The following is a 24,510-nucleotide window of genomic DNA, read 5'->3' as shown; positions in this document are numbered from 1 at the left end:
TCCCATGTCCGAATGGGGCGGTAGACGAGTATGTGTGTCCACTGCACAATTGGACTCTATGGGACTTCCTGAGAGAGCAGAATACAAGTGCTCGGCTATCTCCGGCAGCCTCACAGAACTGAATGGAGCGGAAGCACAAATGTGTGACTGTCGCTCTATTCAAACTGAGATCGGCGGCGACCCCAGCGGTCTGACCCCCTGACCATCAGACACTTGTCCCCTATATTGTGGCAATTATGGGACAAGTTGTGGTAATTATGGGACAACCCCCTTTAAGCATTATTCTTACCAATGACCAAAGAGCTGCTTTTAGTTGCTTGATTCCTTCCCACGTATCCAACGACGGAGATCGAACCGTGTAACTGAGGTCAGGAACAATGTTCTGTAGGAGACACATAAGAGCCAGGCTTAGGTAAAGCAGAATTGGCGTAATGGACAATGCAGAATTAGAGCCATATCCGTGGTGGGAACATCCCTCCACAAGTGAATATGGCATTGTACTAATATATAAAATTAGATTAAGAGAAAAAAAAAGTTAAATGGTAATGAATAAAACAATCTAACAGACATAAAAAACAAAATGGTAACAAATAAAATAATGCCAATAAATAATAACTAAACTAAGAATAAAAAACAAAACACCATTAAATTAGTCACCACTGACCTGGACTTCTAAGAGATGGCTGCCGGTCTTATGATGTACCAACTGTCCATACAGGTGAACTGGTAAGTACACGTACGGGCGCTGCACCCTGTAAACAGGAAAAGCAGACATGTTGGTGCTGATAATGGATGTCACAATTGATGTTACTACATTATCTGTACGACAATGTTTGGAGGTGAACCGCTCATCATGGATATTGCCCCTTCCTTCATTTAACAGAATTACATAGTAAAAAACATGGGTCCACGTCTGATTTACCTCTGATTGCTGCGGCGGACATAGTTGTCCCCGTCCACAGGCTTGCGGTAGGTTGTCAGAGCCTCGTTAAGCTGCTCTTCGATGAGATCTACATACTTCAAATTATATTCCTGAACAGGAAGAGAAATGATACAATGAGACAGATGATAAGGTGTCACTGACTCCGATATCTGTCTGTCTCAGGTACTGATGCCACTGATCCCACCCACATTGACCACACTTTCAGTAAAAGAATATTTCCTGACATCGCTTCTGGTCTTCAGACTGTGCTCCCTTGTTCTTGTGTTTGGCTCTTTATTAACTCCTTAAAGGGATTTTTCAGGATTTTGTTATTGACGGCCTATCTTCAGACCATCAATACTGATCTGAAACGCCAATCAGCTGCTCCCGAGTAGCCCCGAGACTGAAGTGCCACTGTGTGGTAGACTTCAAAGGGGGCGCAGCGCCGCAGTTACCGTGTCTGTCCACTACATAATGGATAGAGCTGTGTAGTTCCAGCTACTGCCGAATAGGTAGGAGTCGCCAGTGCTGCAGGAACAGGGCTGACAACAGACCGCTGTGAGACACCCGGGCAGGACTTAGGGCTGTATCAGACAGCCCAATGAGGCAGACGATTGTCGGGAAGGAAGCGTTCCCTCCCGGCAATCGCCTGCTTGCTAGCGGACGAGACCGCTGTTATTAAATGCAGCGATCTCCTCCGCATCATGGGGAGGAGCATCACTCGTCGTCATGCTGTATAGTGTATCGCTATTCGACACCATGATCTGCCACCTGCAAACGATTATTTTTTAACATGTCAAAAGATTTGGATTGCCCAATGATTGAGCGTTTGCTCGTTCACTGGGCAATATTAGGCTAGGGCTACACGGCGACATCTGTCGGGCAACATATAGGGTACAACGCGACATTGTATAATGCTAGTCTATGGTGTTGCACTGCGACACGACAGTTGGACAAAGATCCATCTTGGATTCGTTTTGTTTTTTTTGCGACTGTCATGTCGCAGTGCGAGACCGTAGACTAGCATTATAAAATATGTTGCGCGATATTACTGTGACAAATGTCGTCGAAGTTGCCCTGGCCTTACACTGCGAGACGATCGCTAACGAGCGTTCATACATACGTTCGTTAGTGATCACCGGCCGACGTAAGAGAGGCTTTACAGGTCTCCAACGACGTAAAAACACAGTGCGGTAGAATAAATGGCAGTTAAGGGGTTAAAAACACTTCCCTCCTGAACCTTATATACACAGGTCATCAATATCTGATCGCTGCGGTCTGAGTCCCGGCACTGCCACCAGACAGCTGTTCCAGTGAGCGCTGAGGCCTCTTCCTGGGTGTGACGTCACGTTCATTGCTCACATGGCTTATGTGCATCTCAGTCCCATTCAAGGGAATGAGCCTGGGCCGCAATACCAAGCATGGCCACTTTACAGTGTATGGTGCTGTGCTTGGTATGTTGTGAAGAGGCGTCTTCAAACAGATGATCGGTGGAGGTGCCGGAGGTCGGACCCTCAGCGATCAGATATTGATATAGGCCATCGATATTTTACATCTGGAAAAGCCCAATGCTTTCTTTTTGCATGGCTTTGGTCCATTCTGATAGAATTAGGTTCCTGTACCTTCTGCCACTTCTCCAGCTGCTTCGTGACATAACCCCTCTCATTCAAGTAGGAAAAGCCCTTTGGGATGGAGAGGAACCTGCAACATAAACGACAGATCAATGCACACGAATGGCAAATGGGGAAGGAGCTCCCACAGCGATGGCTGGACCTACCTCAGGAGGAGGAGCAGCCCCTTATCTCCCAGATGGGAGAGGGCGGGTTTCATCTGGATGAGGGCATGAAGATTAGCCTAGAGGAAAGGAGGAAATCGTCACTGACAGATGTTCTAATTTAGGGATAGATGAAGTGTCCATTGTGTGTGACATTCGGTCTCGTACTGGACAATGATGAGTAGAAGACTGTATTAAAGTCCATCTGTCCCCAGATTTGTCCCTCTGACCTGTTACATGTGCGCTTGGCAGCTGAAGACATCAGTGTTGGCCCCATGTTCCTATGTGCCCGCATTGCTGAGAAAAATGTAGTTTTAATACATGCAAATGATCCTCGAGGAGCAACGGGGGTGTCGCCGTTACACCTAGAGGCTCTGCCCTCTCTGCAACTACAGCGTCATCTGCACTTTGATAGACAGGGCCAGGCAGTGTAAATGTCATCACGCATGGCCCTGTCAATCAAAGTGCAGAGGGCGCAGCAGTTGCAGAGAGCAGAGCCTCTAGGTGTAACGGCGACACCCCCGTTGCTCCTTGAGACTCATTTGCATATATCAACACATCATGTTTCTCAGCAATGCGGGCACATATCAACATGGGACCAACACAGATGCCTTCAGCTGCCAAGCGCACATGTAACAGGTCAGCCAGTGTCATAGGTACAAAACTGCTGACAGATTTTATTTTTAAAGGGAATCTGCTACCTAGAGGCGGCCATATTAGGAGAATACCATTTCTACCTGTATTATCTGTATAGAGGAAGCCATATTGGAGACACACACTTCCTTCCTGTATTATCTGTATAGAGGAAGCCATATTGGAGACACACACTTCCTTCCTGTATTGCCTGTATAGGGGTGGCCATATTGGAGACATACACTTCCTTCCTGTATTATCTGTATAGGGGCGGCCATATTGGAGACACTCACTTCCTTCCTGTATTATCTGTATAGAGGAAGCCATATTGGAGACACACACTTCCTTCCTGTATTATCTGTATAGGGGCGGCCATATTGGAGACATACACTTCCTTCCTGTATTATCTGTATAGGGGCGGCCATATTGGAGACACTCACTTCCTTCCTGTATTATCTGTATAGGAGCAGCCATATTGGAGACATACACTTCCTTCCTGTATTATCTGTATAGGGGCAGCCATATTGGAGACACACACTTCCTTCCTGTACTGTCTGTATCGAGGCAGCTATATTAGAGACACACACTTCCTTCCTGTACTGTCTGTCTAGGGGCGGCCATATTGGAGACACACACTTCCTTCTTGTATTATCTGTATAGGGGCAGCCATATTGGAGACACACACTTCCTTCCTGTACTGTCTGTATAGGGGCAGCCATATTGGAGACACACACTTCCTTCCTGTATTGTCTGTATCGAGGCAGCTATATTAGAGACACACACTTCCTTCCTGTACTGTCTGTATAGGGGCGGCCATATTGGAGACATACACTTCCTTCCTGTATTATCTGTATAGGGGCGGCCATATTGGAGACACACACTTCCTTCCTGTACTGTCTGTATAGGGGTGGCCATATTGGAGACACACACTTCCTTCCTGTACTGTCTGTATAGGCGGCCATATTGGAGACACACACTTCCTTCCTGTACTGTCTGTATAGGGGCGGCCACATTGGAGACACACACTTCCTTCCTGTACTGTCTGTATAGGGGCTGCCAACTGTGTGACAACAGAATCTTTTCAAGCTTATTTTTATGTGGATAGTCAGATAAAAAAATAAAAATATTTTTTATATACATGGTAATAAAAAAAAGTCAGTTTGTGATGAGACAATGTGATTAATTACTCAGTCATATAAAGACATGTATGTTACTTGCAAAGGACCCATGTGTCAGAGCTTGTTTTCCCTTCCATACAGGAGGTATGGAGACTTTACTGGACTCACCTTATCTTCACAAGCTTCATCCAAAATGTCGAGGGCCTCTGTAGAGATATTTTTGCTTTTGTCGTGCAGCTGCGTCACCAATAATTCGATCCCCCAATTGCTAAAAAACTCGACGTTGGCTCTCAGCAGAACCCTCAGGTGCTTTGTGGCGTACAGACGACAACTCTGCCCAAAGAGAGAAAATACAGCATCCGGGACTTAACAATCAGGACGCGTCATCTTCAGAACATCAAACAAAGGCGCGCACAGGCTGCGGCATCAGTCACTGCCGGTACAGATTTACATCGCACTCTAGCAGGACGGGATCTGAATGAGCTTGGAAGGCGACCACTTTTGCACAGAGAAGTGGTCAGCTCCCATGCTTCCCTTTCTCCAGAAAAACACACTTACTGGTGGCAGATGGCTGCAATACAGCTGCATTCTGGATGCTACCCCCAGACCACCCGCCTACATGAACTGTCAATGCAGACGTGTCACTTGTCCAATGCAAACATAGAGGTCCACATTAAAGCTGGTCATAGAACAGAGTGTGGTCGCAGCAGGACTGGCAAGTTGCCACAACCATAGAATTGCCAAAGAATCAGGAGCAGTAAGAACTGAGTATCTGATCTTTCATTATTTCATCCCATAGATGCTTTGATGATATATATATTTTCTTTTTATAAGTCGGACAGTCCCTTTCCAAAATTTTAAGATGATGGTAAATAAAATGAAAGAGGCTGTATGTGGTTATAAAAAAGCAAAGACTAAACATTAACGGAACAGAAAATAACGAATTTCCTTGCTGTTATTCCCGTCATCTCCTCCTTTCCTTTAATCCTGATTTGTCTCTTATTACAATTAAAACGGTGAAATATATAAAAACATCTTCTCTATGCGTCCCATAAGATCGGCCATGCCCTCCTCCTCCTCCTCACAGTCCTATGTCTAGCTGTAGGCATAAGTGGCTGCAGAAGGAGCCTGCCCCCACAAAGATCCCACCGCCTTTTACCAAGTCAAACCCCCTTAGCGGAGTCCCATCTGAAAAAAGAACAGGTCGGGCCCCCTCCTCCTCGCTGTCCTGTGTCTAGCTGTAGAAAAAGTGGCCGCAGCAGGAGACTCCCCCACTGCCCGGTAGGACACAAAGATTGTTAAATCCCACCTCCTTTGTCAATCCCCGCCCCCCTCATCTGAAAACTGAAACGATCAGGAGACGGACCCTTCTCTTCTCCGCAAGGTTTCTTTGTTTAGATGAGGAACTTGCAGAAATCCTGCAGACTGACAACCGGCGAGGGCAAAGTTACCTCCATTTTGGTTGTGTCACAATAGGTTTACTGTACCTTTAAGATAACACGATTACTCAGCGAAATCCCTGCGGTTTTGTGATTTTTTTAGCGAACAGGCAAAACAAGCGGCATTAAATCAGACTTACATCCGGAGAAGCTGTTAAGGTTTTGGACAGAATGACTCTGGCAAGTCCATCCCGGCTGTAATCCAGACTGGAGACGGCCAACTTCAATAAGTGGTCTTGGTTTTTGAGCGAGCAAAGATTTAGCAGACTGCAACATAAAAAATGACTTGAGGATTTGCACTTAGGATCTTTCCAAGAAACTCATACTGTAAACACCTCTAAAGCACATGTCAATCAGGCAGATGAGCGCTCGTCTATGTCCGGAGATAGGAAATCCAGAAAAAAAACATTAGTCATGTAAACTTTCAAGCAACACAAATGAATGGAACTCAAATCATCCTCCACGTTCAGAAAGGCACAATGTAGTATTTCTAACGGGATTGGAGGCACAAACTGATTTACAGGGGCCGAGGAGCAGCTGATTATCGGAAAAGAAGCGTTCCTTCCTGTCAGTCGGCTGCTTGTTCCGTGGGGATGGAGTACTGCATTTACAGCAATCACTTCACCTAGTATGAGAATGAGCAATCGCTGTTTGATCGCTTGTCCTCATACAGCTGCATTGTTTCTGGGCAGGAGAGTGCCGTTTAGACGGTACGATCATTTACTTGCCTCCGCGAACGACGGTTTCACCTTTAGTAGGGCAGATTGTCGGGAAGGAGCGTTCACAGGAAGGAAGGTGGAGGTGGGGGACAGTCTGATGTGAATTCCAGAGTATGGGGGATGCACAGGGGAAATCTTGGAGATGATTATGTGAGGAGTACACAATAGGAGAGTGAAGAAGAAGGTCTTGTGAAGATGGCAGATTACATGTGGGGAGGAGATTAGGTCAGAGATGTATGGAGAGGACAGGTTGTGGACTGGAGATTACATGTGGGGAGGTATCGGAGATTAGGTCAGAGATGTATGGAGGGGACAGGTTGTGGACTGGAGATTACATGTGAGGAGGTATCAGGAGATTAGGTCAGAGATGTATGGAGAGGACAGGTTGTGGACTGGAGATTACATGTGAGGAGGTATCAGGAGATTAGGTCAGAGATGTATGGAGAGGACAGGTTGTGGACTGGAGATTACATGTGAGGAGGTATCAGGAGATTAGGTCAGAGATGTATGGAGAGGACAGGTTGTGGACTGGAGATTACATGTGTGGAGGTATCAGGAGATTAGGTCAGAGATGTATGGAGAGGACAGGTTGTGGACTGGAGATTACATGTGGGGAGGTATCGGGAGATTAGGTCAGATATGTATGGAGAGGACAGGTTGTGGACTGGAGATTACATGTGGGGAGGTATCAGGATATTAGGTCAGAGATGTATGGAGAGGACAGGTTGTGGACCGGAGATTACATGTGAGGAGGTATCGGGAGATTAGATCAGAGATGTATGGAGAGGACAGGTTGTGGATTGGAGATTAAATGTGGGGAGGTATCAGGAGATTAGATTAGAGATGTATGGAGAGGACAGGTTGTGGACTGGAGATTACATGTGGGGAGGTATCAGGAGATTAGGTCAGAGATGTATGGAGAGGACAGGTTGTGGACTGGAGATTACATGTGAGGAGGTATCGGAGATTAGGTCAGAGATGTATGGAGAGGACAGGTTGTGGACTGGAGATTACATGTGAGGAGGTATCGGAGATTAGGTCAGAGATGTATGGAGAGGACAGGTTGTGGACTGGAGATTACATGTGAGGAGGTATCAGGAGATTAGGTCAGAGATGAATGGAGAGGACAGGTTGTGGACTGGAGGAGATTACATGTGAGGAGGTATCGGAGATTAGGTCAGAGATGTATGGAGAGGACAGGTTGTGGACTGGAGATTACATGTGAGGAGGTATCGGAGATTAGGTCAGAGATGTATGGAGAGGACAGGTTGTGGACTGGAGATTACATGTGAGGAGGTATCGGAGATTAGGTCAGAGATGTATGGAGAGGACAGGTTGTGGACTGGAGATTACATGTGAGGAGGTATCGGGGATTAGGTCAGAGATGTATGGAGAGGACAGGTTGTGGACTGGAGATTAAATGTGGGGAGGTATCAGGAGATTAGATTAGAGATGTATGGAGAGGACAGGTTGTGGACTGGAGATTACATGTGGGGAGGTATCGGGAGATTAGGTCAGAGATGTATGGAGAGGACAGGTTGTGGACTGGAGATTACATGTGAGGAGGTATCGGAGATTAGGTCAGAGATGTATGGAGAGGACAGGTTGTGGACTGGAGATTACATGTGGGGAGGTATCAGAAGAATAGGTCAGAGATGTATGGAGAGGACAGGTTGTGGACTGGAGATTACATGTGAGGAGGTATCGGAGATTAGGTCAGAGATGTATGGAGAGGACAGGTTGTGGACTGGAGATTACATGTGAGGAGGTATCGGAGATTAGGTCAGAGATGTATGGAGAGGACAGGTTGTGGACTGGAGATTACATGTGGGGAGGTATCAGGAGATTAGGTCAGAGATGTATGGAGGGGACAGGTTGTGGACTGGAGATTACATGTGGGGAGGTATCAGGAGATTAGGTCAGAGATGTATGGAGAGGACAGGTTGTGGACTGGAGATTACATGTGGGGAGGTATCAGGAGATTAGGTCAGAGATGTATGGAGAGGACAGGTTGTGGACTGGAGATTACATGTGAGGAGGTATCGGGGATTAGGTCAGAGATGTATGGAGAGGACAGGTTGTGGACTGGAGATTAAATGTGGGGAGGTATCAGGAGATTAGATTAGAGATGTATGGAGAGGACAGGTTGTGGACTGGAGATTACATGTGGGGAGGTATCGGGAGATTAGGTCAGAGATGTATGGAGAGGACAGGTTGTGGACTGGAGATTACATGTGAGGAGGTATCGGAGATTAGGTCAGAGATGTATGGAGAGGACAGGTTGTGGACTGGAGATTACATGTGGGGAGGTATCAGAAGAATAGGTCAGAGATGTATGGAGAGGACAGGTTGTGGACTGGAGATTACATGTGAGGAGGTATCGGAGATTAGGTCAGAGATGTATGGAGAGGACAGGTTGTGGACTGGAGATTACATGTGAGGAGGTATCGGAGATTAGGTCAGAGATGTATGGAGAGGACAGGTTGTGGACTGGAGATTACATGTGGGGAGGTATCAGGAGATTAGGTCAGAGATGTATGGAGGGGACAGGTTGTGGACTGGAGATTACATGTGGGGAGGTATCAGGAGATTAGGTCAGAGATGTATGGAGAGGACAGGTTGTGGACTGGAGATTACATGTGAGGAGGTATCGGAGATTAGGTCAGATGTATGGAGAGGACAGGTTGTGGATATTAATCCTGGGATCTCAGTACTTACCACTGAAACACATTGCACTTCTCTAGCATCTTCACTCCATGCGGATGGCAGGAGAGCGTACCGATGAAAAGAAAGTAGTACTGACAGAGCGTGTTCATTAGTCCGTTATTCTGAAGACTGCGCTCCTGTTTAATTCCTGATATGTTTCCCAGCCACTGCACAATGTCCTTTACAAGCTCCTCAAGGTAACCTTGTCCATCCTGGGATGAAAAAAGAACTTTAAGCCGTGGCACACACCCTCCTAGACATCACATTAGGTCATCTGCTGTTGGGAGACCTGTAAGGGGCCGGGTTCACAAGTGCATGGAGAGAGGTTCTGCATCCTTTAATACACAAAAAAATCCATCAATCCTAAGAATGCAGGGGACGCTAGTTCAGCGCTGCATGGATTTTCCCTGAACCCCGGCCACCCACTGCGCCTCTGCATTCAAGTTAATGGGGCCTTGGTGTGGTTCTCCGGCACCGTCGCGTGGCTGGGAGCGTCTCTGCACAGGGAAACATGAGAAGAGGACATAGTGCTATAGCCTCTTTATTCTCAGGATTAGTAGGGGCCCTAGAGTCCGAACCCCCTTCATTCATAAGTGACAGCATAAGCTATACAAGACTGATATTTCTGCCAGATCCAAAGATTGGGCTGGTAACTGGGCCGTATTTGTCGATCAGTATCAGGCATGGCTGATAATTTGAAGCACTCGCTGTATGCTCTAAATCTCACAGCAATGTATGCTTCTTCTCAGAGAAGGGAAGGCTCATAAGCACAGCAAGGGTTAAGCGGGGCAGGCCATTGTCTCTTCCACAGCTGGTGTCAGTGAGGCATCCGGCTCAATGTGGCGACCAGCCCAAGTTAAATGTGACTCACCTCCTCCGACTCGAGCAGGAACTCGGTGAACTGGCACCCTACCACCGTCAGCTGCTTCGCTTTACTGTAGTCCAATTCCAAATTGGCATAGAGCATACTGCTGGGCTTGTAGAAAAACAGTAGCCGACGTACAAACCTGAAAACAAAAAGAATGGAAATAATGAATCACACTGAGGTTTAATGCTTGGAAAAAACAGCGCAAATTACTAATACAGAACCCAGCCTGACTACACAGCACACAGCCTGACTACACAGCACACAGCCTGACTACACAGCACACAGCCTGACTACACAGCACACAGCCTGACTACACAGCACACAGCCTGACTACACAGCACACAGCCTGACTACACAGCACACAGCCTGACTACACAGCACACAGCCTGACTACACAGCACACAGCCTGACTACACAGCACACAGCCTGACTACACAGCACACAGCCTGACTACACAGCACACAGCCTGACTACACAGCACACAGCCTGACTACACAGCACACAGCCTGACTACACAGCACACAGCCTGACTACACAGCACACAGCCTGACTACACAGCACACAGCCTGACTACACAGCACACAGCCTGACTACACAGCACACAGCCTGACTACACAGCACACAGCCTGACTACACAGCACACAGCCTGACTACACAGCACACAGCCTGACTACACAGCACACAGCCTGACTACACAGCACACAGCCTGACTACACAGCACACAGCAGTGCTGAACCAGAGAATACACTTCATGTCTGTACCTGTGCAGCTGCTCATCTTTATAGTTTCTCAGATTCACATTTGGCCACTGAAATAAAAACAAATTTAGTAAAGAAGCAGAATTTACTCAACGAAAAAAAAGCCACAAACCAATAATAGGGGAATTAAAGCGGATATACAAAGTGCAACTGTGAGTTCTTCTTACTGAAGGCAGGATGGCACAGAAAGTCCTGCTTCCCTACCCACTCATAGAGAAAGCCTGCGAGTCCTGCTCCCCTACCCACTCATAGAGAAAGCCTGCGAGTCCTGCTCCCCTACCCACTCATAGAGAAAGCCTGCGAGTCCTGCTCCCCTACCCACTCATAAAGAAAGCCTGAGTCCTGCTCCCCTACCCACTCATAAAGAAAGCCTGTGAGTCCTGCTCCCCTACCCACTCATAGAGAGCCTGTGAGTCCTGCTCCCGTACGGACTTATATAGAAAGCCTGTGAGTCCTGCTCCCCTACCCACTCATAGAGCAAGCCTGTGAGTCCTGCTCCCGTACGGACTCATATAGAAAGCCTGTGAGTCCTGCTCCCCTACCCACTCATAAAGAAAGCCTGTGAGTCCTGCTCCCCTACCACCTCATAGAGAAAGCCTGTGAGTCCTGCTCCCCTACCCACTCATAGAGAAAGCCTGAGAGTCCTGCTCCCCTACCCACTCATAGAGAAAGCCTGTGAGTCCTGCTCCCCTACCCACTCATAGAGCAAGCCTGTGAGTCCTGCTCCCGTACAGACTCATATAGAAAGCCTGTGAGTCCTGCTCCCCTACCCACTCAGAGAAAGCCTGAGTCCTGCTCCCTCCACACACTCAAAGAAAGCCTGTGAGTCCTGCTCCCCTACCCACTCATAGAGAAAGCCTGTGAGTCCTTCTCCCCTACCCACTCATAGAGAAAGCCTGTGAGTCCTGCTTCCCTACCCACTCATAGAGAAAGCCTGTGAGTCCTGCTCCCCTACCCACTCATAAGAGAAAGCCTGTGAGCCCTGCATCCCTACCCACTCATTGAGAAAGCCTGTGAGTCCTTCTCCCCTACCCACTCATAGAGAAAACCTGTGAGTCCTTCTCCCCCACCCACTCATTGAGAAAGCCTGTGGGTCCTGCATCCCCACCTACTCATAGAGAAAGCCAGTGAGTCCTGCTGCCCAGTCATATAGAATGCCAAATACCAATATAATTAATTTATTAAAGAAAACACAAAAAAACTGAAGTGAGAAGAAGTTGTGAACCTTGAGTATGGTCCCTATGAGGTTCCAGTTCCAGTCTAGGTTCTCTTTATGATTGAGGACCAGGCTATCGCGTAGATTCATCACAAGAGCATCTTCTGTATCCTAGATAGAAACACAAATTATAAGCATTTCAGTGTCTTCAGAGAAGACAGGGGTTCTCTGCCCCAGCTAGCTTTTTCGCAGCCACTGACCATACAGATTAAGTCTCGGCCCTTTCCCCAAACGTCTTGTTTTACATGCGCAAGAATTGCAGAAATAAGGTGGCAGAAAGAAAACTGTAAAACCTGCAACATAATCAGTAGCGCCAAAAACATTGCACTGTTTTGATGTTAGTTTTGGTAACAGGAAGAGCCGCCATACTGGTTGTCACCTTTGTCAGGAACTACTGACTGTAAATTTTGTCGGTTTCTGGCAATAATTTTACCATCAGTTCCAGAGAATAAAACAAAAGTGAGGTCAATATGGCCGTCCTTCATGTAAACACTTCTGTAGAACAGGACAGACTGACTGAATTACTGAAACACAGACCAGGGCTTCTCAAACTTTTCTACTCGGACCTGACCAGCCAAAGCCATCATGATGCCGGGACCTCACAGGAACCAGTACCATGGGGTAACACCCATAATGCCTCCCCCTGTAGTGCCAAACCAGTACTAACATGCAGGGACTATATTACCTCAACTGCAGTACCAAACCAGTACCACCTTGTAGGGTTTCTATTATCATCCCATGCAGTGCAGGGCCCATAATACCCTTCCCTGCTATGCCAAACCAGTACCACCATGGAGGACCTTCACACTTTAAGAAGTGTCGATATAGATTTTATGGTCGTTCGGGGGTCAGATCTCTAGAACACATCAATCCTCCGAAATAGAAAGAGCATGAAATCTCTTCATATATGGAACAAGCCCCATTTCTCACGATGACACGTGAGCCCCAGGAGGTTACTGACCGGACAATAAAGTTGTATGAGAACTTACCTTCAGAATAAATATGTCCTTCTGCACGCGTAGGTGCTGGTCCCTTTTCTGATGAGTGGCATTCGCTTTCTGCACGATGTGATCCAGATACAGGCTGAACGGTTTGGGGCCTCGTTTCTTCATTTCATGGAATCTTTTTAAGCAGTTCAGGGCAGCACTTGCGCGGCTGGAAACAAGTGGGAGATGCCATGATTCAGCGAGCCGGTAGCCAATGTTATAACCCCGCACCCCCAAAGGGATGACGTTTTCATACTTACAGCCTCTTTTCTTTGGAAATGTCAAAAGATGCAGCCATATTCATCAGGGTCGGTAAGCAGTGCAAGTGGTGACTGTGGGAATGGGGAAGGATTGTGTTTGCCTGTGAAGTAAGATAAAAAAGGACCAAATGTCCAAGAGTTAACATGGGAAGTGTTCTTTAAAGGGGCTGTTTCTTCTGGGACTTTGATGGCAACAAAGTCAGATAAGTGTGGGTCCCACCTCTGAGACCCGCATCCATCTCCAAAAAGGGCCCCCGAAAGTGAAGGAGAGCACACGGCACATGCATGGCATGCTCTCTCCATTTCTATGGGCGTTCAGAACATAGCCGATTGGGAGTCTTATAGCATGGCTGCTCTCTGCTTACTTTGAGGGTCCCGTTCTGGAGATAGGTGCAGGTCCCTTTCCGACACTTATGGAAATATCCTAGCGATATGCCACCAATAGAACATAGAACATAGAATGTGTCGGCAGATAAGAACCATTTGGCCCATCTAGTCTGCCCAATATCTTAGATGAGACGACCCAATTGAGACCACGGCACCTGGAGGTGCAAAAACCTGGAGATCGGGTGAGCCGGAGTGTGTGTGCAGCAGCCCCGTCCTCCTGAGTGATAGGAGGCTGCTGCACATTAGTTCCTAAGGAGAGCCTGTCTGTGGCAGGGCTCCATAGGAACTTAGTGTAACTCTGTTTAGTGTATGCTGAATATTCTCCCAAAGTATAGATCAATCCCCTCAGCTCCTCCTGCTGTATAACATGCTGCCTGGGGATCCGACACTATGTTCAATGCGATTGGTTCATGCGGAGCATAATCTTGTGATACAAGCGCTGCTGATTAAGCTGAAAGACGTCTTACCATGTGCAAGAGCTCTCCTAGGATGATTGTTGCCCTGACAGATACATCGTCGTCGCTGCTTGTAATCACTTCCACCAGGCCCTAGGGAAAGTCGTGGAGTAGTTAGCAGCTGGAGCGCATGGCTTCTTCCGCATTGCCAACCCGCCTGACACTTACCTCCAACAATCCATTGGTAATGAACGCGGACAGTACTAGAGCCAGATAGTTGTCTATAAGGTCCGGTCTGTAAGAGAATACGTCACACAGGAGTTAAACTCACTATACCTTATATTACACTCATCTGCCTGCAGACCAATCAAACCTAAAAATAATACTAATACCAACCCCTGGGCTCACTATGACGCACATGCATGTCACGGAGAGGTCTTTGGTTACAGCACCGTGCCTACATGTAAGTCAAGGCAAATGCGGTGATTGATAGCTGGGGTCCTGCAGAGAAAACTTCGGTCCCAGCTGTTTAAAGGGGTTACCCAGGATTAACATATTGATGACCTATACTGATCAGTATCGGCAGAGTCTGACTTCCCGCACCCCTGCTGTTTGGAGAAGCCAGTGACGTCACATGACCTATGTGCAGCTAAGGCTACTTTCACACTAGCGTTAATATTTTCCGGTATTGAGATCCGTCATAGGGTCTCAATACCATAAAAACGCTTCCCCGTTCATTGTCAATGGGGACAAAAAGTAACTGAACAGAACGGAATCCTCCAAAATGCATTCTGTTCCGTTCTCATACCGGAGAGCAGCAGCACGATGGGGTTTGCTTTCTGTCCTGGGATGCGGATACGTTTTCTCTGACACAATAGAAAACGTATCCGTCCCCCCATTGACTTTCAGACAGATCTGTCTTGGCTATGTTAAAGATAATACAACCGGATCCGTTCATAACGGATGCAGACGGTTGTATTATCAGTAACGGAAGCTTTTTTGCCGATCCATGACGGATCCAGCAAAAACGCTGGTGTGAAAGTAGCCTCAGTCCAATTCAAGTGAATGTATGGCACTGTGCTTGGTTAGCTGTGAGGAGGCCGCAACACTCCGGCCTCTTCAAACAGCTGATCGTGGGGGTGCAGGGTGTCTGAGCTTGATCGATCAGAAACTGATGACCTGTCCCGAGTACAGTTCATCAAGGCCAAGGTTGGCAGTATTTCTGACACTACGCAGTGTGAACTGTTCTCTGATGAAAGTGTATGGTGAGTGAACAAATGGCGCCCATTGCGAATAAGCGACGTGGAAACTGCGGAGCACCACGTACTTGTGCGAGGTTGGACCGACACACTACAGCGGAACAGCTCACCGCTAAAAAGAACAAGGGGCTACCAGACGTGTGTCTACTGCGTATGGGGCCCCAAAGCAGACAGATGGTCACTGCACCTCTGATAACCAAGTTACATCAGCAGAAAAGACTTAAATTTTCACAGCAGTATCGGAATTGGACCTGCGCTGATTGGCAAAGGGTCGTTTTCTATTTTACGGAACGACGTTGTCGTGTCAGGAGAGAAACATCAGAGAACAATCACCCTGCAGCCATTGCTGGAAGAACACAAGCTGGTGGGGGGGCGGCGTTACGGACTTGGGGAGGATTTTGTGGCATTTTCTGGACCCACTTATCCATGTGGAATGCACTCAGGTGATTTGGGTCTGAATCCATCCTTGCAGATCACATGCTGATTGTCTTCTATGGGGCAGATGGAATCTTCCGGCAAGACAATGCTCGACACTGGTTGGAAGAGCGTGACCAAGACTTCCAAGTACTACCCTGGAAGTTGGCATCAATGGGGCGATACCGAGCACAGCCAATATACAATGTACGGCGCTGTGCTTGGTGAGCTGCGAGAACGCTGCGGTGCTCACAAGAATGCTGGTACCTTATCAAACAGCTGATTGGCAGGGGTCCCGGGTGTCAAACCCCCACCGATCAGATGACCTATTCTGAGAATAGGTCTTCAGTATGAAAATCTCAGACAACCACTTTAATTACATCCCAAGGCTTTAAAAAAACAGCCCTTTTCTAGACATTGTGAGAATCTTTAACGTGCAGAAACCCGGCAGAAAGGCTGAATTGTAATCATCCCCATATCCACACGTACCTGGAGCGTGCTCTGTGAGGCAGAATAGTCTTCGCTTCTGCTGCTACAAATTCATCAGAAAGTCTCCAAGCCTCTTGAAAGCGGCCAGGGTCTTGAATTAAGGAATAAAGAAAAAAAAATGTTATTAAGGTTGAGCTATTAATTAATGGGGTTGTCTCATGAAGACAGTTCCTGTCCCTATGGCCTCTCCCAGGTCATAGATTGGGTCCGCCACTTAGGACCCTCTTCTATAAGTAGGGTTGTTGCGGGTATCGAAATTTCGATACCCAATCGATACTTTTGTCCCGGTATCGATACGATACCGGGATTTCCGTTTTTTCGATACTGGGCTGCGCTTCTGCGCAGTCTAGTATCTCTGAACATGAGCGTGCTGCTATCGGCGCGCTCATGTTCTCTCTCAGCAGCACGGGGAGAAGGAAGCTGTCCTCCCTCCCCCTGTGCTGCTGCCGCTGCCACCAATGAGAAGAGAGGGGCGGAGGAGGGGCGGCAATGAGAAGAGAGGGGCGGAGGAGGGGCGGCAATGAGAAGAGAGGGGGTGGAGGAGGGGCGGCAATGAGAAGAGAGGGGCGGAGGAGGGGCGGGCGCACTGCGCCACCAATGATAGGATTACTATCGGAGCGATGGGAGGAGACATCAGCTTCACTAGTGGGCGTTCCTTTTCCCTGCGCTGCGATTGGACAGCGCTACAGCCAGGGAGAAGGAACGCCCACTAGTGAAGCTGATGTCTCCTCCCATCGCTCCGATAGTAATCAGCAGCATGTGGAGCAGGAGAGGAGACAGTAATGGGGCACTGCGGGCGAACGGAGCGGCGCCCAGGACTAAATGGTGAGTGCTGAGACATCGCTGGGCGCCGCTCTGTGTGGCCTAATAGTAAAAGTCTGGACTCATATACAGTAGTCAGTCTTTAACACATACAGGAGGCGGGTGCCGGCAGCAGAATCGCATTGCCGGCACCCTGCCCCTGACAGGGAGCTGCGATCAGCGGCATTTAACTGCCGCTGATCTGCTAGTACCCGCCTCCTGTATAAAGGGGTAAAATCATTGGTGGTGCAGTGTGCCCCCCCCCCCCCCTCAATCCCCCCATCCCATTAAAATCATTGGTGGCACAGTGCGCCGGCCCCTCTCAACCCTCCAGTATTAAAATCATTGGTGGCAGTGGCCACAGGGACCTCTCCACTCCCCCTCATTGGTGGTGCAGTGGCAGCTTCTGATCGGAGCCCCAGCTGTGTAAGCCTGGGGCTCCGATCGGTTACCATGGCAGCCAGGACGCTACAGAAGCCCTGGTTGCCATGGTAACATCCCTGATGCTGTGTGCACAAAGCACAGAGCAGCAGGGACAGTGTGGAGTCCTATTCACCCTGATAGAGATCTATCAGGGTGAATAGGAAAAGGGATGAAAGATCCCAGGTTCTAGCCCCTAAGGGGGGAAATAGTTATTAAATAAAAAGTGAAAAAAAAAAAACCACTAAAATATGAAGTATAAATCACCCCCCTTTTCCCAATTTCACATATAAAATATATAAATAAACATATTACATCGCCACGTCAGAAAAGTCCAAACTATTAAAATATAAAAAAAAAATCTAGGTGGTGAATGCCGGAACAGAAAAAATAAAATAAAAACTGCGCGATTCGCCATTTTTAAAAATGAGGAATGCACGTGGCTTTTTTTGTTTATTTTTTTCGCGTGGTATCGAATGGTATCGAGTATCGCAATACTTTTTCATGGTATCGAAACCGAATCAAAAATTTGGTATCGCAACAACTCTATCTATAAGAGCAGCCCCCACTGCGGCCAGGTTCCGACAGTCCTTGTATTACATGGACAACCACTCATCTGAAGACCTGCTATATAATTGTACACATCCTCAGCCTTGGTCGTTGCAGGGAAAATGTCTGCAGGAGCCTGAACCGCGGCAATCAGCTGAAAGGCCATGTAGACCCCTGAAGATGTCAGGGGAAAGAAGACCCCCTTACAATAAGTTTCTAGTAAAGCGTTCTCTTGCTGGGACCTCCAATGATCAGCTGTAATCTATGAGGAAGACTGGCAGCAAGTGTATAGTTTCCCTGCAGCGCCACCACAGGAGAAATGAAGTATTACACGGTGTACATTCACATGAATAGTTTTCTGTGTAATGCTGGACAGGACAGGTCCTCCAGAGAGAGAGACGCTCTTTATAACTGCTCTCCACTCTGACAAAGATGAGTATCTTGAAAAAAGCTACTCCACTCACCGACACTCAGCAGGGCTTCAATAAAGTCCTTGGTCACCACAGGAAGAGGGAGGCGAAAAATTTCATACAGTACCTCAAGAAGACCTCGCTATGCAAAGCAATAAGACAGAAGAACATAAGTCAGTGGACGTGTGACAGGAGCACGAGCGGTAATGTGCAATAATCTACAACTATTCCCCAGCGCTTGTACGGGGGCATTCACACAATCGGAAGTGTTTTGCGCTCTGTAAAAACCATGGATCCGCAAAACACGAATATGACCATGCGGTCTGTATGCTGAAGCGAAGTATAGGACATGTCCTATTTTTGGTGGTGTGGCCACATGGAAGCGGAAGCACACGGAAGGGCTTCCAAAAGATAGGACACCTCTTATACTTCACTGCAACATGTGGACCACGGACCAAATTAAGTCAATGGGTCTGCACCGTGATGCGGCGTGCGCACAGCTGGAATCCCTGTTTTTGCGGATCCACAGTTTGCGGACCGCAAAACACATTTACGGTCGTGGGAATGCCCCGTTAAAGCGGAATTAAACTGCAAAAAAAAAAAAAAAACTGAAAATTAACAAAACCCTTCTTTTACATTAGCGAGTCTTTCAGCAATCTCTGTGGGTTGTGTCTGGTATTGTAACTCAACCCCAATGAACCGCTTTGAGCTGAGCTGCAATTCCTCACACCGCCAGTGCACAGGTGTGGTGCCGCTTGTGCAGCAAAGCAGCCATGTTTTTCTGTAATATAACATCAGAACAGGTTTCACTAGAAGCTGTCACTTACCCGTATCTCCATGTTTGGTATACAAAGAACTCCTATCAGGGACTGGATGCCGGAGTTTCCAGGCTTGCAAAGGCTAATGATACCTACAAAGGAATATAACACGTGAGTTGGCGGCAGAATGACGGACGAGACAATCTCTGGCTGCGGCAGACAGAACATTAAAACGGGCAGACGTCACAGTCCTTCCATGTTCTACATCATAAAGATCAAACTGGTAATGGATTCACGTGAATGTACTTTACAAAGTGGTCTCAGCGCGAAACTGAGCCGAGTCTGCGTGCGACACCCTCCCAGGAATAAAGCAGGGACAGATCCATATAGATATTGCATTGTGCAATTCCTGGACTCTGTAGTGCCCCCAGGGGTTGCTAGAACCCCAGATGATCCGCTCTTATTGTCAGGAGAATCTGGAGGAAGCTGCTTTGGCTAATGATATAGAAAAATGTAGGATCATCGATATATGTGAGGGTCCATCTATTGGCCCCCGCCGCCGAGCGCTGTAGCCTATATAGTGGCTGTACTTGGTATTGCAGCTTAATTCCATTCACTTGAATGGGACAGCTGCACAGAGGCCATGTGACCCATAGACACGACCTCACAGGCTGAGGAAGAAGGCACAATCGCTTCAAAAACCTGATTGGTGGAGTTCCCGGGAGTAGGACCTCACCAAACAGATATTGATCACATATTCTCTCTGAAGGTCCTGACCGGTCCCACAGTGGATGGACCCTGTGTAATACTTAATTTCCCCTGTGGTGGTGCTGTAGGGAAATTCAACACTTACTACCAGGTTTCCGCACAGATCACAGCTGATTGCTGCCCAAACTGAAGACCCCACCCCCAATACAATCCCAACATATCACTTCTATGGATCAGCTCCATATGTAGCAACAGAGCATAATGCTTCTCGCCACCTGTGGTTAACGGGCTACCAAGAATAAGTGGACACAATCCTAACCTGATGCGGAGCTTTTCTGGCATACAGATTCTTGCTCATCATCCTACTGCTTTACCTGCAGCAGAAGGAGGCTGGCTCAATAGCAGATCGGATAATAATGAAATGTCTCTTTATTACGGCTTCAAAGCTACATGTGACGTCTTCTCCGTCAAGACGTGCACCGCGAGGGAGCAGAACAGCAGATTTCTCTTTCATTTTCACACTCATTTTTCTATTTCCGTTGCGGCGGTTCTTTCTGTTTTCCCAGGTTACAGTAAAGGAGGAGACAAGAGCTGAGTGCTCGACCACAGGACCCTATGGTGTGGTTTCACAGCTCTATCAGTGCTTTCAGCTGGTGACTAATATCTCTACTGTACGGCAGCTCAAGTGCAGTGACAAAACAACCTCTGAGAACTATATACAGTACAACACGCCAAGTTACATGGTATAACATATTATAGCATGCACATATGATTCTGTATGGAAGTTATAATGATTCCAGTCATTGTTTCTGTTCACTGCTCCAAATCATGTCCTCATGTCTACATATGTCAACCAAATGCATCACTCCTTGTCTTGGTGACCCAGAGTCTTGCCTCTGACAGCTGTTCTTACAGGCCATTATTTACATAGAAGTCTAGGAAGGGAGGTCCAAAATATATAGAAAACCGAGCAGGGAGGCTCCACCTATGAAAGGCACAGAGGCTCCATCCATGAAGGGTACATAGTAGAGGCTCCTCCTGAGAAGAGAACATAGCAGAGGCTCCACCCATGAACAGTACAGAGCAGAGGCTCCACCCATGAAGGGTACATAGCAGAGGCTCCACCTGAGAAGAGAACATAGCAGAGGCTCCACCTGAGAAGAGAACATAGCAGAGGCTCTACCCATGAAGGGTACATAGCAGAGGCTCCACCTGAGAAGAGAACATAGCAGAGGCTCCACCTGAGAAGAGAACATAGCAGAGACTCCACCTGAGAAGAGAACATAGCAGAGGCTCCACCTGAGAAGAGAACATAGCAGAGGCTCTACCCATGAAGGGTACATAGCAGAGGCTCCACCTGAGAAGAGAACATAGCAGAGGCTCCACCCATGAACAGTACAGAGCAGAGGCTCCACCCATGAGCAGTACAGAGCAGAGGCTCCACCTGAGAAAAGAACATAGCAGAGGCTCTACCCATGAAGGGTACATAGCAGAGGGTCCACCTGAGAAGAGAACATAGCAGAGGCTCCACCCATGAACAGTACAGAGCAGAGGCTCCACCCATGAAGGGTACATAGCAGAGGCTCCACCTGAGAAGAGAACATAGCAGAGGCTCTACCCATGAAGAGAACAAAACAAGAAAGATACACCCATGAAGAGTACAGGGCAGGAAGGATCCACCCATGAAAAGAACAGGATAGTCAGGCTTCACCCATGATAAGAAAAAGAAGGAAATGATGCACTCATGAAGGCTATAAGATAAGGAGGATCTACCTCTGAAAAAAAACAGGGCAGAACAAGACAGTGCACATCTACCCATTGACAGTAAAGTGTAGGAAGGATCCAATCATAAAAAGAACAGGAAGGATTTGCCCATGAAGAGTACAGGGTAGTGGGGATCCACCAATGGAGAGAACAGGGTAATGAAGGTCAACCTATGAAGAGAACAGGGTAGGGAGGTTCCGCCTATGAAGAGAACATGGCAGTCCAGCTTGATCTATGAAGAGAACTGGACAGTCAATCTCCACCCCTAAATAGACCAAGACAGGGACTTCCCAACAATGAAGAGTAAAGTGCAGGGATGATCCATCCACGAACAGAACAAGACAGTGTGGATCCACCCATGAAGAGTACAAAATAGGCAGGATCCACCTATGAAGAATACAGAGTAGGGAGGATCAATCCACGAAAAGTACAGGGTGGGAAGGATCCACCCATGAAGAGAACATGGCAGGAAACAATGAAGAGTACAGGGTAGGGAATACCCACCCATTATAAGTATGGGTAGGAAAGATCCTCCCATGAAGAATACAGGGTACGAAGGACCAACCCATAAAGATTACAGGGTATGGATGAAACACCCATGAAGAGTACAAAGTAGGTAGGATTCCCCTGTGAAGAATACAGAGTACGGAGGATCAACCCACGAAGAGAACATGTCAGGGAACATCCAACAATGAAGCGTACAGGGTAGGGATGATCCACCCATTATGAGTACAAAGTAGGCAGGACCCACTTATGAAGAATACAGAGTAGGGAGGATCCACCCACGAAGAGTACAGGGTAGGAAGGATCCACCCACGAAGAGTACAGGGTAGGAAGGATCCACCCACGAAGAGTACAGGGTAGGAAGGATCCACCCACGAAGAGTACAGGGTAGGAAGGATCCACCCACGAAGAGTACAGGGTAGGAAGGATCCACCCACGAAGAGTACAGGGTAGGAAGGATCCACCCACGAAGAGTACAGGGTAGGAAGGATCCACCCACGAAGAGTACAGGGTAGGAAGGATCCACCCACGAAGAGTACAGGGTAGGAAGGATCCACCCACGAAGAGTACAGGGTAGGAAGGATCCACCCACGAAGAGTACAGGGTAGGAAGGATCCACCCACGAAGAGTACAGGGTAGGAAGGATCCACCCACGAAGAGTACAGGGTAGGAAGGATCCACCCACGAAGAGTACAGGGTAGGAAGGATCCACCCACGAAGAGTACAGGGTAGGAAGGATCCACCCACGAAGAGTACAGGGTAGGAAGGATCCACCCACGAAGAGTACAGGGTAGGAAGGATCCACCCACGAAGAGTACAGGGTAGGAAGGATCCACCCACGAAGAGTACAGGGTAGGAAGGATCCACCCACGAAGAGTACAGGGTAGGAAGGATCCACCCACGAAGAGTACAGGGTAGGAAGGATCCACCCACGAAGAGTACAGGGTAGGAAGGATCCACCCACGAAGAGTACAGGGTAGGAAGGATCCACCCACGAAGAGTACAGGGTAGGGAAGGTTCAAAGAAAATGTATAGAGAAAGAACAGCTAATCAGGACATTTATGTGGCACAGCAAGGATGTTTTAACCATGATTTAATAAGGGTAGACTTTTATGAACGCTGAATATTATCTGGTTTTCCTATGGAGGTTCCACCCATGAAAAGAACTGGGCAGGAAGGCTCCACTCATAAGGAACAGCATAAGGGGCGTCTAACAATGAAGAATACAGAGTAGACAGGATCCACCCATGAAGCTAGAAGCAGTTCTGGAAGATGGCTCCCAATTCTGGGCAATGGTTGTGTGAATACATTTAAATACAGATCCTTCTCAAGATCTTGTGTACAAAGGTTGTTCTAATGAGCAAAAAAAGACAAAAACATCTGCATATAGCAAAATAACCTGCACCTCAGGGCTGAGATATAGATGGACTGTGCTTCACAGGAAATCATCTGCACATTCAGAGAAGGTGTGAAAGCACCAGGAGCAGGCACTTCACACATCAGCCCGTGGTAATGACAGGATCTTCCTAGCTGGTAACTAGCAGCATTTACACCATCACAGCCCTGAGAGGTGACACAGCTGTCCCTGTACGTGTCAACTGCTGCTCTGTGATAATACAGCAACCCCGAGGATTGTCACCAAGCATTCACAGACTCCTGAATAGCAGAAATGACTAGTGGTGGTCATATAACAGATGGGAAGAGTCAGGAGTTCGCGAAAGCTGAAGGAACCTGAGTTACAGGATGGAGGTTCCTCCATTCAGGACCCTAAACTATGAGTCAAACAAAAAATAAAATTTAAAAAATTTAACCACCATTACTTTAACCCTTGAGGACCACTCCAGAGTGTATTCTTTTATTAAAAAAATGTGTTGTGTGTAATCTTTGTATTTTTTTTATTTTAAATCCCATAAAGAGACATCATTTTTAAAGGGGTTTTCCAGGATTTTTACTACTGATGACCTATCCTCAGGATAGGTCATCAGTATCTGATCGGTAGGGGTCTGACACATGGGACCCCCACCGATCAGCTGTTTGTGAAGGTACCGGTTCTCCTGTGAGCGTGCAGCCTTCTTTGTGCTTACCAGGCACAGTGCTGTACATTGTATAGTGGCTGTGCTTGGTATGGCACTCAGTCCTATAGAAGAGAATAGGGCTGAGCGTGATACCAAGCACAGCCACTATACAATGTATGGCGCTGTGCTTGGCGAGATGAGAGAAGGCCACGGCACTCAGAGGAGTCCCGGTGCCTTC

The 24,510-nt window shown here is 47.6% G+C and overlaps 1 protein-coding gene across 2 annotated transcripts in view; it reads right to left on the bottom strand.

Moving 5' to 3' along the window:
• RICTOR (RPTOR independent companion of MTOR complex 2) overlaps nucleotides 1-24,510 on the bottom strand; it is a 90,769-nt gene that overhangs the window by 23,083 nt on the left and 43,176 nt on the right. For both annotated transcript variants that reach the window (XM_040420948.1, XM_040420949.1), the window contains exons 11-28: nucleotides 19,351-19,433; nucleotides 18,578-18,665; nucleotides 16,344-16,434; nucleotides 14,410-14,476; nucleotides 14,254-14,334; nucleotides 13,400-13,500; nucleotides 13,143-13,308; nucleotides 12,163-12,264; nucleotides 10,941-10,987; nucleotides 10,183-10,318; nucleotides 9,324-9,523; nucleotides 6,027-6,153; nucleotides 4,616-4,780; nucleotides 2,700-2,776; nucleotides 2,545-2,623; nucleotides 923-1,032; nucleotides 665-752; nucleotides 290-382 (exon numbers count right to left, since the gene is read on the bottom strand). In XM_040420948.1, the coding sequence (XP_040276882.1) occupies nucleotides 290-382; nucleotides 665-752; nucleotides 923-1,032; nucleotides 2,545-2,623; nucleotides 2,700-2,776; nucleotides 4,616-4,780; nucleotides 6,027-6,153; nucleotides 9,324-9,523; nucleotides 10,183-10,318; nucleotides 10,941-10,987; nucleotides 12,163-12,264; nucleotides 13,143-13,308; nucleotides 13,400-13,500; nucleotides 14,254-14,334; nucleotides 14,410-14,476; nucleotides 16,344-16,434; nucleotides 18,578-18,665; nucleotides 19,351-19,433 (1,901 nt within the window). The remainder of the gene's footprint in view (nucleotides 1-289; nucleotides 383-664; nucleotides 753-922; nucleotides 1,033-2,544; nucleotides 2,624-2,699; nucleotides 2,777-4,615; nucleotides 4,781-6,026; nucleotides 6,154-9,323; nucleotides 9,524-10,182; nucleotides 10,319-10,940; nucleotides 10,988-12,162; nucleotides 12,265-13,142; nucleotides 13,309-13,399; nucleotides 13,501-14,253; nucleotides 14,335-14,409; nucleotides 14,477-16,343; nucleotides 16,435-18,577; nucleotides 18,666-19,350; nucleotides 19,434-24,510) is intronic.

Source organism: Bufo bufo, chromosome 2 (assembly GCF_905171765.1).
Source record: "Bufo bufo chromosome 2, aBufBuf1.1, whole genome shotgun sequence".
Taxonomy (NCBI): Eukaryota; Metazoa; Chordata; class Amphibia; order Anura; family Bufonidae; genus Bufo; species Bufo bufo.
Note: the sequence above shows the minus strand (reverse complement) of the source record. Positions and strands in the feature narration are given on the sequence as shown.